Source organism: Tetrahymena thermophila (genome assembly GCF_000189635.1).
Source record: "Tetrahymena thermophila SB210 genomic scaffold scf_8254460, whole genome shotgun sequence".
Lineage (NCBI taxonomy): Eukaryota > Ciliophora > Oligohymenophorea > Hymenostomatida > Tetrahymenidae > Tetrahymena > Tetrahymena thermophila.
In genome coordinates this window covers 345,444-362,216 of record NW_002476237.1, presented here as the reverse complement: position 1 = coordinate 362,216, position 16,773 = coordinate 345,444, and the positions used below count along the sequence as shown (strand labels likewise).

Here is a 16,773-nt window from a genome sequence, read left to right as displayed (position 1 = left end):
AAGTTATTTCATAAATATTTAAACGAAACAAATGAATATTATGCTCTCATTTTTTTTAGTAATTACAAACAGTGTTTAACTTAATTTTATTGAAAATCAGAGAAGAAAGAAATTTAATTTGTTTGTTTTTATTTGAAAACATATTTGAAATTTTTTAATGGATTATAATTATTTATAATTCACTGGATAAATCTTAAATAAATTTAAATTTTAGTGTTTAAAAAAATTGTGAATATGTAAAAAATAGAAATGTAATTCTGTCCTATGAAATTCTATTTAGTAGATAGACTTTAACAGTTAAATTGAAGTCTAAATGTTGAAAGAATATATTAACACAAATTTAAATTAGAGATAATTTACTTTTGTTTTATAAAATGTAAATGGAATTAGTAAAATTAATTGAGAGATTAATGCTTAAAAAGTATACATACACTAATATGAACAGACAGTAAATTAATATCAAATATCTTTTTATAATAAAATTTTATTTTGAGAAACACTAAATATTTTGTAAAATTCTGTATTATCTTTAAGCTTCCTTAGATTTTTAAAATTTCAATCTCAACCAGCCATATTCTTTGTGTTTTCAGCATCTAATTAAAATTTATTTAAATAATTCAAAATTTTATAATCAGTAAATTTTTTGAAGCAAAATTGAAAGAAAAAAAATAATTTGAAATCAAAATGAATTTAAATAAAATATTATTTATTTATTACTTTGACCATTCTTGTAAGAGTTGATTAAGAAAATGATGACAGCCTAAAAATTATTTTAAATAAAGAGATTAAAAATAATTTATTGATTGTTATTTGAATAGTTTGTTTGTTTGTTTTGCAAAGATATTGTTAAAAATATCTCATAGAAGCAAAGATATTATTTACCTTCAAGATAACATTTAATATAGAGAGCAACAAGGCAAAAACGTGAAGACCGTGTAAGCTATCCCAGGCTGGGTTATTAGATTTAGAGGTCCATACATTAGCAACAGCAATAAGCCAAATAATATCAACTAAAACTAAAACACCATTCATAATTATTAACTTTGTTATATTAAAAATAAATTAAATTAGTTAATACTTTTATGTTTATGAAACATCATCTAAATATATTTTTTTTAATCTTGATTGCTAAAAAAATTTTTTTTTAGATTAAGATTTTAAATATTTCATAAAATGGTTAAAATATCTTGCAGTAGATTTAATCTGAAATTCTATTTTATATTCTTGTTAATATTTCCTAGTATTTCATTTCAAAATATTGATATTCGGTTAAATTTATTTTAAGTGATGATTGGTAATTAAAAGCTGAATCAGCAAATATACAAAATAATAACTTACCATCATAGAATTAGCTTTATCATTTCTGGAAATCCATAAATAGTAACCAAAGAGAGCGAATGCAAAATTAAAATCTGTTCTAATCAAGCAACAGACAGCACTTATCCACTATCAAATAATAAAAATATTTTAGTTAACTTTTATATTAGCAATAATGCAAAAAATAATGGCAAAGTATAATTAAAAATCAGCTAAATTCGAAGATAAAGTAAATAAAATCTTGTTAACGCTATTTAAAAACAAAATATTTTACAGCAATAATGAGGAATAATATTTCAATTTGCTTGCCTTTTTTCAAGCGTTCTTCAGGGCTACGTTCTCCAATCATTTATAAATTTTAATTTCAAAAACTGAACCTATTTTCTTTAGTTTGATTTTGATTTGAGTTTAAGTTATGATAATTATTTATCTTTTGTTGTATTTTATTTATATTTTGCATATTTCTCAAGTAATATTTTTTCTTCCTATTTATTATGGATGGAAGTTATTGATAACAATAGATTCTAAATAGTTAAGTTAATAAATAAATTGAAATAAAACAATCATTGAATCTTTTTCATAATTATATTTTTTTTCATATAAAAATACACTATATATGCATACATCTAGGTTGAGTTACCTACATATTTAATACATATTCCCTCAATTCTATATTTTGAATTTATTAATTAATATTTAACTCAACATAAAAAATTTTCAAAGGTTATTAACGGTAATTAGCTATTTTTAAAATAAATCTAATATTAATTAAACTATAAAATAATTTATTGGTTTTATTAGCCTAATAAATAAGTACCAATTAAAATAATGACTAACCACATAATATTATAAATATAAAATTAAAAGAATTATTATTCTAAAATAAATTAATAAATTATAATTTTTTCAGATGAAGACAAAAGTATTCAAATATTTACTTTTAAATTAAAAAAAATTAGAAAATTAAAATCAATAAAAAGATATTAATAGCATTAAAACTTATAAACATTCAAATAAGGAAGATCATTTAATATACTATAAGTTATGAAAGTATAATAATTTTAGTGGTAAAATTAAAATTAAGAATTAACATTAAAAATGGTACATTTAAAATTATTAATATGGTAGCTTTTATATGTTTGTATGATTTAACAAATGCAAATAAATATTGCTTAAAATAACAAAATATTAATTTTAATTTAAGATCAATTTTATTAAAATTTATAGTTTGAAATAATATTTTTAAGTCACTAACTAGTTTTTATTAAAAATTATTTTTTTATCATACTTTTAATTTAATTATAACAATAAGAATTATTAAAATAATCAATGAATAATAAATTTTTAGCTTTTATCAACTACTTTTTTACTATTAATCTTCTTTTTTACTGAACATGTCTGGGAAAAAAAAGTAAATTATTAAATAAAAAATGAAGGTTGTTGTGATTCTTTTGATCAAATTTTTGACATCAAATTTTTTCGTTTTTTTTGTCTTTAACTTTTTTGTATAGTCTCCATTTTAGATTTGGGTAAAAACTTTAGAAGAAGCAAATAAATCAATAAATATCTAAGAAATATCTAATTTAGTTTCAGGATTAATGTTAATAAACTAAACTTTAAGATTATTGCAATAATTTTAGATATCTTAAAAATTAAATTTAGAATCTTGGTTATTTTTAGAATACGCAACTACTATAGCAGATACATCTTAGCTGTTATAATTTTTTAATATTTTAATTTGTCTTTCTAAAGGCTCTATTGATGTCATGGAGCTTAAATCTAAACATATTATTACTCCATCACATAAAAAATACTCTTCTCTTTCGCTTTAATTATTCAAATTGAACATCTTCCTGTTCTTTAAATTAAGGATTATTTTAGCATCATGCTAAGCAACAGGAATAGTCCTTTTAAATGTTCGGTCACTAGAATTCATCTACTTTTTAGAAAAAAGCACAATCAAATCATTAGCCAAAGCACCTACTTCATCTAATATAATTATATCAAAATCAATTTGTTTAGATTCTTGCTTATTATCCATTTTTATTTAAATAATTAATTTTTTGAAATTAATTTTTGCAAAATTTAAAAATAAGCAATACAATATAAATTTAGTTAATATTTAATTATTAGCAAACAATAATCTTTGTATTATTAAATAATTAATTGATTTTTACTTACAATTTATTAGCTCAATCTTAAAAATTCATTTCTAAGTAAAACTAGAATAAAAAATAGTTTTCAACATTTATTTTGAAAATCAAATTATATTCTACAATATTTTGATATTGAGAATAATATATGGAATGATATAGTAAGTATTAAGTAAATTAGTAGAAATATTTTATTAAAATTATACCATAAAAAACATATTTAAAAAATATTATATATAATAAATTATTATTTAATTTTTTATATAATTAATTTTGTTTCTATATCAATCTTATCATTTCTTTTCCTTCTCCTTATTTTCTTCTTATACAACAGCGGCAGCGGCAGCAGCTGCAGCAGCTTTTTTAGCTTCTTCTATTGCTTTACCGCATAATTAAATGGCAAGCATTGTAAAATCTCCAGCTACGTTTATTTAACAAATTCTTTAAATTTTGATCTAATTATGAATTGTATTTACATTATGTAATGATGTATTCATATGAATGCTTTGTTCTCAATCTAATAACTTCTATATCATTCTTTTATTTTAATTATTACAATTTTATTAACTCTCTCAAAAACAAATCTAAAAGTCTTTAAAATTATTTTATTCTTATTTTCTTATATTTTCATTCATGAATTGCTTATTAATTATCAAGTGTTATATAACGAATTTACTTCAGGAGTTTTTAGATCTCTTTGTATAACTTTCTTGGAAACATTCCATAAATCAGATACTAAAGCTGCTATATGAACTGCTTTTTCATGTGAAATAGATTTTTCGTGTCTCTTCAAAGGAATACCTAATTATGTTATTTGCTTTTATTTAGATATATTAAATAATTAATATATCTAATTACCAGATTCATTGAATATAACGTATCCATTTGCACCTTCTAAAGCAGAAAGTTACTTTAATTGGTCATCTGCATTAATATCTTGAGCCTAAAAATGTTTAAAATTCATAATTTAAAATGATTTTTGTTTTTTAATTCGAATAATCTACCATTTCTTTTAAAAATTGAGAATAATATATATCAGTATAATTTTTCAAAATATATTTAATAATTAAAAAGTAAAACGAATAATTAATTAATAATCTATCTTTTAGCTTACCTTTCTTTTTAAAAAAGATAATAGTCACATATTAAAATATTCAAACTCAATTGAATGTTAACAGCTGCTTTCTTTATGTATGAACAAATAAAATAAAAGAACTTTTACCTAAAAAATAAATCATTTTAAATTTAAAAAATTATACAAGCTATTAATATTCTAGAGCTTCATTATATAAATCTATTTCAGTTTAATTTAATGTATTTTTCAAATATTACTTTCTCCACAACTCTATTACATTTGATAAAAAGTTTTTTTTATTTTATTTATTTTTCTTATTTCAATTTTATAATTTTAAATTATAAAGAATATTTTATTAAAAATAATAGACTGAAAATTAATTTTAATTTTAACTAGATTCTATTCAGAAACTATAAAATATATTTCTTATTATTTTATAAAATATAAAAATTTGTGAATATTTGTTATTTTTAGATATTTTAAATTACAAGATAAGTAAGTATTATTGCTAATATTTTAGCATTAAGCATTTGTATTTACTTTTTAGGGAATAAAATCTATCTTATTTTATTCATTTTTTTATGTTAGTTTCTAATTATACTTTTTTGCTTATAAAAAAAATAAATTTAAAATAATTAGCTTTTTAAACGAACGAACACGTTTTAATTATAAAATTGAGCCAATTGTAAATGAAATTTTTATTGTTCATCAATTTAAATATCTTTTTAGGATTGAGTAGAATTGAAATTATTTATTAAAGATACACATCATAAATATTTTTATAAATAATAAATATATTAAAAAATAAATTAATCTGTTATTTGCAAGATAAATATGAAGAATTAAAAATAAACAAGCTAATAAAGCGAAGCAGCTAAGCAAGCTTAGTTAAACCGCTAAAAGAAAAAAGGAAGTTCACTAGGATTTTTTAGCAAGTATTCAACTTAAATTAGTGTTGCTTTGTTTGGTTCCCTTTTGTTAGGTGCAATTATTTCAGTAATGATACCAACTGGCAAGAAATTAACTGAAAATGTTATTGTTGAAGAAGAAATAGCTTAACACAATGCATAAAATTATTCTTTTAAAATAGGTCCTAATACAATCTTTAAGGTATCTTATTAAACAAAATTAAAAATAAATTCAAGTTGATAAATGATAAATTCATAACAACCATCTTTAATTTACTTAAAATATTTCTTTAAAAACTTAGGACACTACTCTTGCTTCAACTTAAAAATTGTTTTTGAATTAAATTTCACATAAATAATCTTTAATAAGATGTCCTTCTGAATAGGATTAAAATATAATAGATTTGTCCTTTAATTTCCATACTAAATATCCCTAGTGCGTCCGTCCAATTGCAAATTAAGGAAAAGATTGCAGTGCTTCTTATTCAATAGCCGCTGTTTCTTCTGTTGCTGATAGACTCTGTATGGCATCTGAGGGAGATTTTAACTTCGGTCTTAGTGCTTAACCTACCATCTCTTGTTATGAAAATTAATCATACAAGTGTGAAGGTGGTTATGTATCTAAAACTTTCTAAAAAGGAAAGACCACTGGTTTTGTCAAAGAAGAATGTTTACCTTATCATGGTACTGATTCAAATGAAGGATGCTCACTTATTGATAAATGTGAACATTTCAAGATTTATGATTATTGTGTTTCAGCAGGTTAAGAAAGCATTAAACGTGAAATCATGTTAAATGGACCTGTTGTATCATTAATGAACGTCTTTTCTGATTTCTTAGTTTACAAGTCAGGTGTTTACCGTGTTTTAGAAAATGCAGCAAAACTAAAAGGTCAATAAGCAGTTAAAATTATTGGTTGGGATATTGATCCTCTTACTAAGGACTACTATTGGATAATAGAAAACTCTTGGGGAGAAGAATGGGGTTTAAACGGTTTAGCTTACGTAGCTATGGGATAAGAAGAATTAAGATTAGAAGAATATGCTCTTGCTGCAATTACCCTATAACAAGCCGAAACAGCTTCATCCTAATAAGCAAAAGCCTAAAGTCAAGGATCTACTCTCAATTGTAAAATAATTTGTTCTTAAAATTCAATTCTAATTATTTATTTTTATTTACTAAAATAAAAGATGACGAAATTTGATTTGAGAGCAAATAAGAAAACGATAAGTTATCTAAATTTATAGAAATTTGGTATTTATAGCACATTTTTCAAACATTTTTGTATTTATTTTAGCTTAAATATAATGAACTATTGATTCTTATTTTGTGGGTTAATGATAAAATAATAAATTTGTGAAAATTTTAATGAAATAAATTCTAAAAACTTTAATTATTTAACATAGAATTATTAAAATCTATGAGTTTCATAAAAATTTATTTTTTTTCAATTTAAATTTTGAAAATTGAATAAATAAAATAATCAAGTTAAATTTTGATCTTATTCATCAAAATAATTTTTAAACTAAAAATTTTTAAAATTTTAATTAAAATTTTTTAATAAAAAATTAAAATGCAAAAAATGTATTAATTTAAGATAAAATTGTTAAATATTTATTTGTGAGTTCCATAACATTAATTTTCAAATATTGATGATAAAGGAATAATATTTTTATATTAATCTTTGAAAATTTAATTCTTAAAAAGTTATCTAAAGTTGAGTATCAAAAATATATTTATTCATTGTTCAAATCACATAAATGTTAAAAAATTTTTTTCAAAACCAAATTTATCATAAATAATTAATTAGTTGAATGTTAATAAAGTCTCAGCTTCTATCATTATTTTTGAAAGCCTCTATTTTTAAATCTTCTAATTCATATTCTTAAGTGTGTAGAATATTATTATTATTGTTTTAATCATCAGTTTCCAATTTGACTTCTACATTTTCTGATCTACCTTCTTTTTGCTTGCTATCATTTTCTTCATCTTCTTAATTTTCTTCTTCTTCTTCATCATCATATTCTTCTTCACTTTCCTCATCTTCTGAATCTTATTTACTTTCTACGTTTTAACTCTCTTAGATATTATATTAATTTTATTATCTATTCTCTTCATCCATGTCATCTATTTCAATTGAATTTTAGGATCCATCTGAGCTTGAATTGTCTTAATAGACTTAAGAATCTTATGCTTAAATATTTTGCTACTAAAATTTATTTTAATCTTCGAAAATATCATCATCATTAAAATCTGTTTATTCACTGGCATCTGCATCAACTAGAAGCTCCTCAGGTAATAAAACGTAACCCCTTAAAGCTATTAATTGTGATAATTTATCTTAAATTCCTTTAGCCATCACATAGAAAACTATTAAAATATCCAATACGTTTTCAAATAAGTATGCAAAGCCTGCACATTATAGCCATAAAGAAATATCATTGTTATTTGTATAGCTTCCAACTATCACAAGAACAAAATATTAAGTTACTTCAATAATAATAAGAATAATATTATTATTTTAAAAAGTAAAGTAAAAAATTGAATTTACCTATTATATAAAGCAAAGCTAATACTTATATTAAGTAAGTATAACTGAAACCAACAAAGGCCCATTTTTTTTTCTTAATTTTTTTAACATTTAAGTTATTTAAACCTAATTTAAGAAAAGTTGGCAAGGCAAAAAGGATGCATGATGTTCCTACTGAGGCAGCACACGATATTAGAGAAATTTAAATAAAACTAAACTTAGATTTTACATTCGGAATAGCTATCAGAATAGAAGGATAAAACATTACAGAAGATATAACAGTTAATAAAATAAATGATCTAGAGATGTTACTTACAAATACGTTTGTTGGACCACAAAAGAATGAATATAAAGGATAAAAATGCAAGTATGGGTATCTTATTTGCTTTATGTTTGAGTTTTAGTCATCATTTTTAGTTTTTGAAGAGGCAAACGAGAATATTAATAATGAAATTCCAAAGCAATAAACACAGAGTGAGTAAATACCATAATAATTTTAAAATTGATAAATATTTGTAGGAGTGCTTATATTTGTGTTATTGTTTTACTATTAATTTAATAAAGAATTTATAATTTGTTAATTTCAATTTCAAAACATAAAAAAATGAAAATATTTTTGATTTTTCTAAAAGGATATTATCAAGTTGTGTTTGATAAATGAAAAATGAAATGATGAATTTTTAATAAAAATAAGTTTTTAGAGTGTAATTATTTACGTCAGTTTTGTTATTATTTGGATTAAGTAAACCTAAGCTTATTAGTAAATTCTTTCTCATGCTTTCAATACCAGGATTCAAAAATTCATTGAGCAATAATATGCTGTTTTAAGTTACTGGGGTTGCTGTGTTGTTAATAGAGGCGATAACAACAACTGGACCTTGTAAAGAATAACAAGAGCAAGCGATATGAGTACTATTTTCACTTTAAACTGAGCAGTTTGTAGAATTCCAGTTGTTATACATTTACATATAATTCATACATCTGTATAATAAATAAATTAAATGATATTTTTTGAATTAAAAAAAGTACTAGTAAGCTGAAACTGTGATGTTGAGAGAAGTTGGTGGAGAAGCACGAATTAGCTTTTTTAACACAATAGTAATTGGGGCACTCATTTATATGGTTGGGACTAATTGATTTTAGTTAAATATATCAACCTAAGCTATTTAGGATACTTGATATTTCTAAATCAAAGTACAATTAATCATATAATCAAATGGATTAATCAAAAAATTTTAAACTCTAATAACTATCTTGCCAGGATTAGTGATAGTTTAAATTGGTATTAAAACTTATATCTTATTTGCATTGACTGAAATGGAAGGTATCGAGTATAATTGCAAGAGAATATCTGTACCATCTCCAAACTCAAATAAATCGCTTTATAAATATCTAATTTTTTAAGAATTTAATTTATTTAATTCTTTTTATTATTTTTCAGAGAAAAAATCTAATTCTTCCTCTTGCCTGTATGCATCTTTTTTCAAAAGTCTTTGAGATGTGCTTTAACTAAGCAAATTCCTATTTAAACAATTTAACTTGATATGCTTAACTAATCAATAAAAATTTACTTTTAATCTATTTCTGAAAGTACAAGCTAGTAAACGTTGCTAGTGTAAGTTAGCATCCCCTATTTTTCATACAAATACTAAGATGTTTATTGAGTATAGTTTTAATGGATTGAAAATAGATTAATAATATATTATTTAATAACTGATTGATCCATGCTAGGGTTATAGTTAATTAGGATGTCTATATAATTCATTATTATTTCATTGACAAATTAGAAGTATATAGGCTAATCCACAACATATTTTAGGAAATTAGTAGTGCTAACTAAAATTGATTAAATGTTATTTACTATTACATCTTTAAATTCACTCATAGTAGCAAATAAGTTTAAAATACTCGCAGGATTTAGTAAGTTTTGTGGTAATTATTATATGTAAATAGTAGCTTCATTAACTTTTTAAGTTATATTTTAGAAAAAAGTGCTCTACCAATTACATGTAATGCCATTAAAAAGAGGATTACAATTACAAAAATGATGAATTTTGTGATATGACTCAACTAATTGTATGGTTGAACTTGCTTAATTAGTTTAATTTGTAGAGTTCAAAGGCGTCCAGCTAAAAGGGACACTTACAGAATAGCATTTTCCATTTCCATTACAGTCTATCGAATCTTGACATGGTATTTATGTGGCATTATAAACCTGCAGCATTTAAAAATACATTTCCTTTTCATGAAATTAAGCATCTTGAACATAAGAATTATTTCTTAACAATTATTTTGCTATTTCAAATTATATAACAATATCTTCTGTTTCAGATGGAAGATTAGTGCCAAAGAAATTTAAGTAAAAATTATCATCGGCTCCAAAATAAGAAGCTGATGTAATATTGAGGACAGTTTTTTGTTAATCTATCAGCATTTTCTGATAGTTCTGATTAGCTAAAATTAATATTTATTTCTCTACTGTTACACTTTTTTAAGTGGTATATGCTCTAATCTAAAAGGTCAATTATGTATCTGAAACCAATGGAAGCGTTTTAAATGTTATCCTAAAAAATATTTGAGAATAAATTATAATTATTCAAAGAAAAAACATATAATTAAAAGTTACTATTTATTTGAAGTAAGTCCAGAACCAGCCGCCTTTACTTTTGTTAGAGAATTAACTAAGTACTATTAACCATTTTATGTATATTATGTTTAATTTTTATTATAAACAAATACATCATATTTTAATTCTAAACCTTGACTAGACTTCCACCCTTACAGATTTAGAGTTAACAAGCTTGAGCCAGATAAAAACTAGGATGAGTCTGAATTTATATCATAAGTTCCTACTTAAATAAGTTATGATGAGTGGAATTAGAATGTTTGTTTCACAGATCCTTTTAAGTTCTCAACTACCAATTAAAATATATATTCTTCACTAAGATTAAAGTTATCAACTGGAATAATCAGAGTAGCAAATGTTGTTTAAACATTCTAAAATATTTTGCTCGCTTCCTTCTGTGGAGATATTAGAGTCCATTGTTAATTTATAATATTAATTTGAGAAGTAACTTAAGCTTATATAATTACATCTGATTAAAATTAAAGGTTATTTGGATCAGTTATAATTTTAACACTTGGAGCAAGCTTTGCCTTAAATTATTTTTATTTAAAATGTTTAATTATTAATTAATTATTTTAAATATAAATTAATTTAAAAAATTAAAATATTCTTTCTTTTTTTAGTCATATCACAAAAAATTAATGTTTTTGAATATTAAATTAAGTTATATTGATATTTTTTATTGTCAAATATTGATTGAAAAAATCGAAAACTTTACATATTCAGCTTAAATTATTATGATAAAATATTTATTGCTTTTTATGTAAAATACTAAAAGTGTTATTTTTGAAGATTAATTTGACAATCCAATATCTCATCATTATTATCTAAAAGTATATTCAATTCATTCATTAACAATTTTTATTAAAGTGTTAAAAAGTTTTTATCAAAACTCTAAGTTTTGAAAAGTAAAATAAATTGTTTTATTTAAAAAAAAAAATAAAAATTTACTTAACAAATATTGGTATTTTAAATGGGCTCTGTTCCAAAAGGACAACTATTTGTATAGCAAATTTATTTATAGAGGTATTAAGATTATATACAAGAAAGGCAAGAAGTTTAGCATATCTTACACTAATTTTATACTGCTGTGTTTATAATATATCCCTACAAACATATCAAAGAACATGTATTTATTTCTGGATGAAAGTAATAGCCTGATGCACAACCACTGCATTAAGTAGGAAGAGGGCCACTGCATAAAGAACAAGCTATGTTGCATTTTTAACAAACTGATTAAGAAGCGTCTGATGGTATTTTTGTTGAATCTAAAACTGCAGCAGGATAATAGCCATTTGAGCAATTTTAGACACAAGCTTTAATCAATGGATCGTAACTATAGTTTTTTAGGCATACAGAACAATTACTTAATTATTATGAATCACATATTGCACAATTAGAATCAGTACACTTTACACACAACCCATCTATTCCTCTATAACCTTTAGGGCAAATATTCAAGCAAGATTAATTATATAAAAAATATCCAGGCGAACATGACAAACAGCTACTTATTGAGTCTGAAAGGCAAGATGAGCAAGCTGAATAGCATTTCGCACACGTAACACCATTATTTGAACTTGTGACTTAATAATAGCCTATATTACATTGCTAGCAAGAAGACAGAGATGTACATTTACCACATGAATCTTAGCATTGCATACAAATATAATTTATAGAATCTGGGAAGTACCCATCAATGCATTATTAAATGCAAGTAGCTTCACCCAATTTATAATATCCTTTATAATTTAAGCAAATTTATTAAATTTGTTAGAAAAAATAAAATTTATTACCTTTAGAACATAAAATACAGTTTGAATTTCCTGGTCCGGTGCATGTTTTACAACTAGAATCACAAGGTAAGCATGTAGATGGATCATTATAATAAAATCCATCAGCACATTATTAGCAATTTGTGTTAAGTTTATCAGTACATACTAAACAAGAAGGATCACAACTAAGGCACTATCCGCTACTGTTTAGATAAGTTTAGGCAGGGCATTAATCTATACAATTTGTTTGGTACAATTTCTTTCCAGGGTAGCATTAGGTACAATTTTTTATAGATCCATTAGCAGCTCCTTAACACTAAAAGCACGATTAATCACATTCTTTTTAACAAAAATAAGTATTAAAATAAATTAAAAATTAAAAATAAAAAAAAAACATGTGCATGAATTGTTAGATAAGTAATAGCTTGAGTTGCAAACTAAGCATCTATTTTAATTATTGCACTATTAACAATTTTATGTACTACATTTAGTACAGTTGCCATTACTATCTCCGAAATAGCCATTAGGACATATCAGCACACATTAACTAACATTAGGGTTTGTTTGATCCAAATAATAATTTGTCTTACACTTTTAGCAATGAGTAGAATCAGTGCATTATGAGCATGAAAAAGGACAAACTTTTATTAAAATTTTTATTGGAAAATTAAATTGAAATTTGGAAATATTTATAAAAAATATAAAATAATAATTTACCCTAACAAGTTTAAACTAATTTATCGTAATAATATCCAATATAGCAAGTCAAGCAATTATTTACTTATCCTCCATTACATGTTTAACATATTGGATTACATGTTGAACATACATTAAAATTGTTATCAGCAAAGCGAATTTTTCCGCTTTCACATTCTGATTAAGAGACACATTTACCATTAAGCAGATAGGATGATGAAGGGCAAGAAGTGCATTAAGTAGAGCCATCATTTAATGAAATGCACTATTCACATTAATTCTAAGAACAAGGCTAACATGAACAATTTTTTAAGTAAAAAGTCAGATTACAACTTAAACATCGAATAGGTTTACTAAAACTTCCTTGACAAGATGAGACATTTGTATCACAACTTTAGCAATTAGTTAAAACATCGCTGCACTTTTAACAATATGTGAAGGATTTACCGCTTACAAAACTATAGTTAATAAAATTTTAAAGCAACATGTTACCATCAGTGTCTGAAGGACTTAACTAAAGATTTAGATCAATACTTTATTGATTTAAAAAGTATCCATAACCGCACTAAGGCAAGCAAATCACCTATTTGTAAGTGACCCTATCTATGCTATTTAAATAGTTACCTGAGCTACATTTCAAACATTGAATAACTTATATATTTTATATATTAGGATCAACACCACATTTTAAACAATTATCAGGACACTGCCTGCAAGTGCTTTAAGCTGTATCTAAATAATATCCAGGAGAGCAAGCCTAGCAATCAGAAACCCTTGGTCCTGTGCATTAAGTGCAAGAAGGATCACAGCCTTTTTATTGTAATAATATAAATTGTTAAAATTTAAAGTTAGAATCAAAATTGTAAGTTTAAGCAATTTATATTTTTACTGTTGCATTGCTACATGACGGGGTCAGCATAAAATCCTTAGCTACATTAAATTACACATGTTTTTGAACCTGTATCTAAGTAATATTAGCTGCATTGAGTACAATTAGTTGGGCTATCACATGCACCACAATATTAGATGGCAGAAGAACAAGACAAGCATTAATGTGAAGAAGCAACATAATAATATCCAGGTATGCATGATGTGCACTTTTCTTTTGTATAACACTCTTTACAAGGACTTACACAAACTAAAAAAATAAAATTAAAAAATTTTTATAACATAAAATTGCTTACATTGGCAAGACAAATAATTGTTTGTTGAATCTCTGTATTTTGTAGTGGGACAGACTTCAACACAGGAATTGCCATCCTAAAAATAGCCACTATTACAGCTAATACATGAATTGTTACCAGATGCAAAGCATTAAAAGCAGTAAGGATGACATGGCTAACACTATTGCTATGCTCCTTACTAAAGTAAAAAGCTTGACTATGGACATGAATTACAATTTGTTGATGATCCATCACAAGTAAGGCAGCTGCTATCGCATTCTTAAAAAAATTAATAATTTTTTAAAGATTTTTAGTTTTTTATATAATAAAACTAGTTAATATAGCATTCTTTTTCATTTGCTTAAATTTGAAGTATTGAAAATATTAAAAAATCTGATGAATTTAATATTCTTTATGAAAAAAATTCAAGTTTTCAATCAACTTCTTTGAAAATTTAAATTATAATAACAAGTTAAGTTAAAAAATAAAAACTTGGAAAAAAATATAACTAAAAAAAGATTTTAATTTATTTTTGCTTACTTGTGCATTATTAATTTTGGCTGTTTTCAAAATAGCCATCTGGGCATGCTGCTAAGCAGGTTGATTAAAGCAAGAAATAGGAGCTATTGCACTGAGTACATTAGCTACTCTTAGGACCAAAGCATTGAGCACAATATTTATGACAGTCTTTGAAAGGAAAATCAATTAGAATTTAAAAAAAATAAAATAATATTTACTAAGACATTAGCCTAAATTTAAAAACTAATTTTGTTAACAACTCAAGCAATTTGTAGGGAGTTTTCCATTGCAAGTTAGACAAGACGAATCACACTCTATGTAAATTAATATAATTCGCTATTTTTAATAAATTCTAAGAATGAAAATTAAATTACAGTAGCAATCAAAACTTGTTAAGGAGTTATAATAACCTTATGGGCAAGTTTAGTAGCAATTTGTCTTCAATTTGTAATTTCCGCTTATACACTAATTGCACTAGTTAAATATTCCACCTGTACAAGTTTTACATTTTGGATCACAAGATTCACACTATCTATTCTTGGGTTACTTGTAATATCCTTATGGGCATTAATTTTTTTAGCAGTTGTTTGGGGGGTTATTAATTTTATCTACTAGATAATTTTGGTTTTTACAAAGCAAACATCTAATATTATTAGAATTAAATCCAATCATAATGTCACAATTCCAAGTTGGCAAAGAATTTCTAGCTGTACTATCATAGCTTGATCCACCTTAACTTATTTAAAAATCTTTGATAGTGCCTACAAATGAATTGCTTGCAGAAAATACTCCTTGACTTGATGTAATAATTCCTCCCAAGTTAACTCTATAGAGTAAAGTAGTATAGCTGATTCCAAATAGTTGTAAGTTGTAAAATTTATTAGTGCTTGTTGAGTTAAAAGAAGAAGAAAAGTAAGAGTTTATCAACAAAAATTCAGCATTAGAAACAAAAATTGAAAGATAAAGAAAGTGCCACTAACTATCAGCAATAGGACCTATTACATAAGTCTATGGTTGGGAATCAATAAATTTAAAGACTAAATTGTTAGACTATATAGAAATAGATGAATAAAGTTATTCATTAGTGTCTTTCAAAGTCACTACTTTATATTCATAATTACTATCTAAACCAAGATTTGATGCTATGATAGTTGGCTATTTATTTTAAATTATATTTCATTAATTTTAAAAGTTATTAAAAATAATTAAGTAAGTTAAAATAATTTTTTAAACATTTTTTTTGCTTTTCTGTTATTATTTGTTGAAATTTATTTAACTTTTTTTAATTCAGATTTTTCATAAAATTAAAAAATAATTTGTTAGTAAGCTAAAAAGAAATAAAATACTTAATTACTTTAATCCAAAATGAAATAAAAATAGAATTAGATAGCTATAAGTTATCAATAACAGCTGTTTGGTTTGTTGCTGAATATGTCATTCCCATACCATCAATTTCAAAGCTGGGTATAGAAAGTTGATTATATTAGAGCTAATATGAAAACCCTTCATTAACTTCATAAATAGTATTTCCCTAACGACTATTTAAAGGCATAAAATATTTCATTTAGTAGTCTCCAAATACTAGACTTAAAAATGAGGTACTGAATTCTGAAAAGTTAATATTGTATAGCAACGTAAAATATCTTATACTTCCATTCCATTAACTTTAAGATTAGTTTGGGATAGGATAATTAATTATCCAGTTATTAAATGTAATTTAAGACGAAAACTATAATGGAGTAACGGCAGTTGATTAGGATACTTATTACTAATATACATACATTCTCAAATAGTTATTTTGTACATCAAACGAGCACATAAAAAAAAGCCATTACTACTAATTTATGTTTGAAATAGCTTTTGAAGGAGTTTGAGTACCCATATCGCAATTAAATGACAATTATCCTGATTAAATGGCTAGCTAAAAATTAAATGGGAAAAGATCCCCATTCGAATTAGCTTACTATGATGATATCAAATATCTTGAATCACTTTATGGTAAATTAGTTAC

General features: G+C 24.0%; 5 protein-coding genes across 5 annotated transcripts; 1 reads left to right on the top strand and 4 right to left on the bottom strand. All coding sequences in view use genetic code 6, as the record gives it.

Moving 5' to 3' along the window:
* Nucleotides 1-561: 561 nt before the first annotated feature.
* TTHERM_00348630 (transmembrane protein, putative) lies at nt 562-1,666 on the bottom strand (the record flags this gene model as incomplete). Its single annotated transcript, XM_001023018.3, has 5 exons — nt 562-593; nt 718-760; nt 883-1,041; nt 1,339-1,446; nt 1,592-1,666. The coding sequence occupies 5 exons, from the start codon at nt 1,664-1,666 to the stop codon at nt 562-564; spliced, it is 417 nt and encodes a 138-aa protein (XP_001023018.1).
* Nucleotides 1,667-2,671: 1,005 nt separating this feature from the next.
* Nucleotides 2,672-3,358, bottom strand: TTHERM_00348640 (Ras family protein; the record flags this gene model as incomplete). The annotated part of the gene is made up of 1 exon (XM_001023019.1): nt 2,672-3,358. One exon carries the CDS (start codon nt 3,356-3,358, stop codon nt 2,672-2,674), a length of 687 nt encoding a protein of 228 aa, XP_001023019.1.
* Nucleotides 3,359-3,763: 405 nt separating this feature from the next.
* TTHERM_00348650 (dynein light chain roadblock-type 2 protein) lies at nt 3,764-4,477 on the bottom strand (the record flags this gene model as incomplete). Its single annotated transcript, XM_001023020.3, has 5 exons — nt 3,764-3,891; nt 3,947-4,007; nt 4,147-4,271; nt 4,329-4,413; nt 4,475-4,477. The coding sequence occupies 5 exons, from the start codon at nt 4,475-4,477 to the stop codon at nt 3,764-3,766; spliced, it is 402 nt and encodes a 133-aa protein (XP_001023020.3).
* A 902-nt stretch (nt 4,478-5,379) lies between these two features.
* On the top strand, nt 5,380-6,657 carry TTHERM_00348660 (papain family cysteine protease; the record flags this gene model as incomplete). The annotated part of the gene is made up of 3 exons (XM_001023021.2): nt 5,380-5,655; nt 5,756-6,581; nt 6,644-6,657. The coding sequence occupies 3 exons, from the start codon at nt 5,380-5,382 to the stop codon at nt 6,655-6,657; spliced, it is 1,116 nt and encodes a 371-aa protein (XP_001023021.2).
* A 624-nt stretch (nt 6,658-7,281) lies between these two features.
* Nucleotides 7,282-16,644, bottom strand: TTHERM_00348670 (surface protein; the record flags this gene model as incomplete). The annotated part of the gene is made up of 16 exons (XM_001023022.2): nt 7,282-7,943; nt 8,005-8,530; nt 8,700-8,964; nt 9,013-9,504; nt 9,555-10,547; nt 10,610-11,139; nt 11,561-12,351; nt 12,406-12,723; nt 12,780-13,025; nt 13,102-13,890; nt 13,970-14,218; nt 14,265-14,522; nt 14,784-14,930; nt 14,981-15,076; nt 15,137-15,917; nt 16,117-16,644. The coding sequence occupies 16 exons, from the start codon at nt 16,642-16,644 to the stop codon at nt 7,282-7,284; spliced, it is 7,671 nt and encodes a 2,556-aa protein (XP_001023022.2).
* Nucleotides 16,645-16,773: the final 129 nt, after the last annotated feature.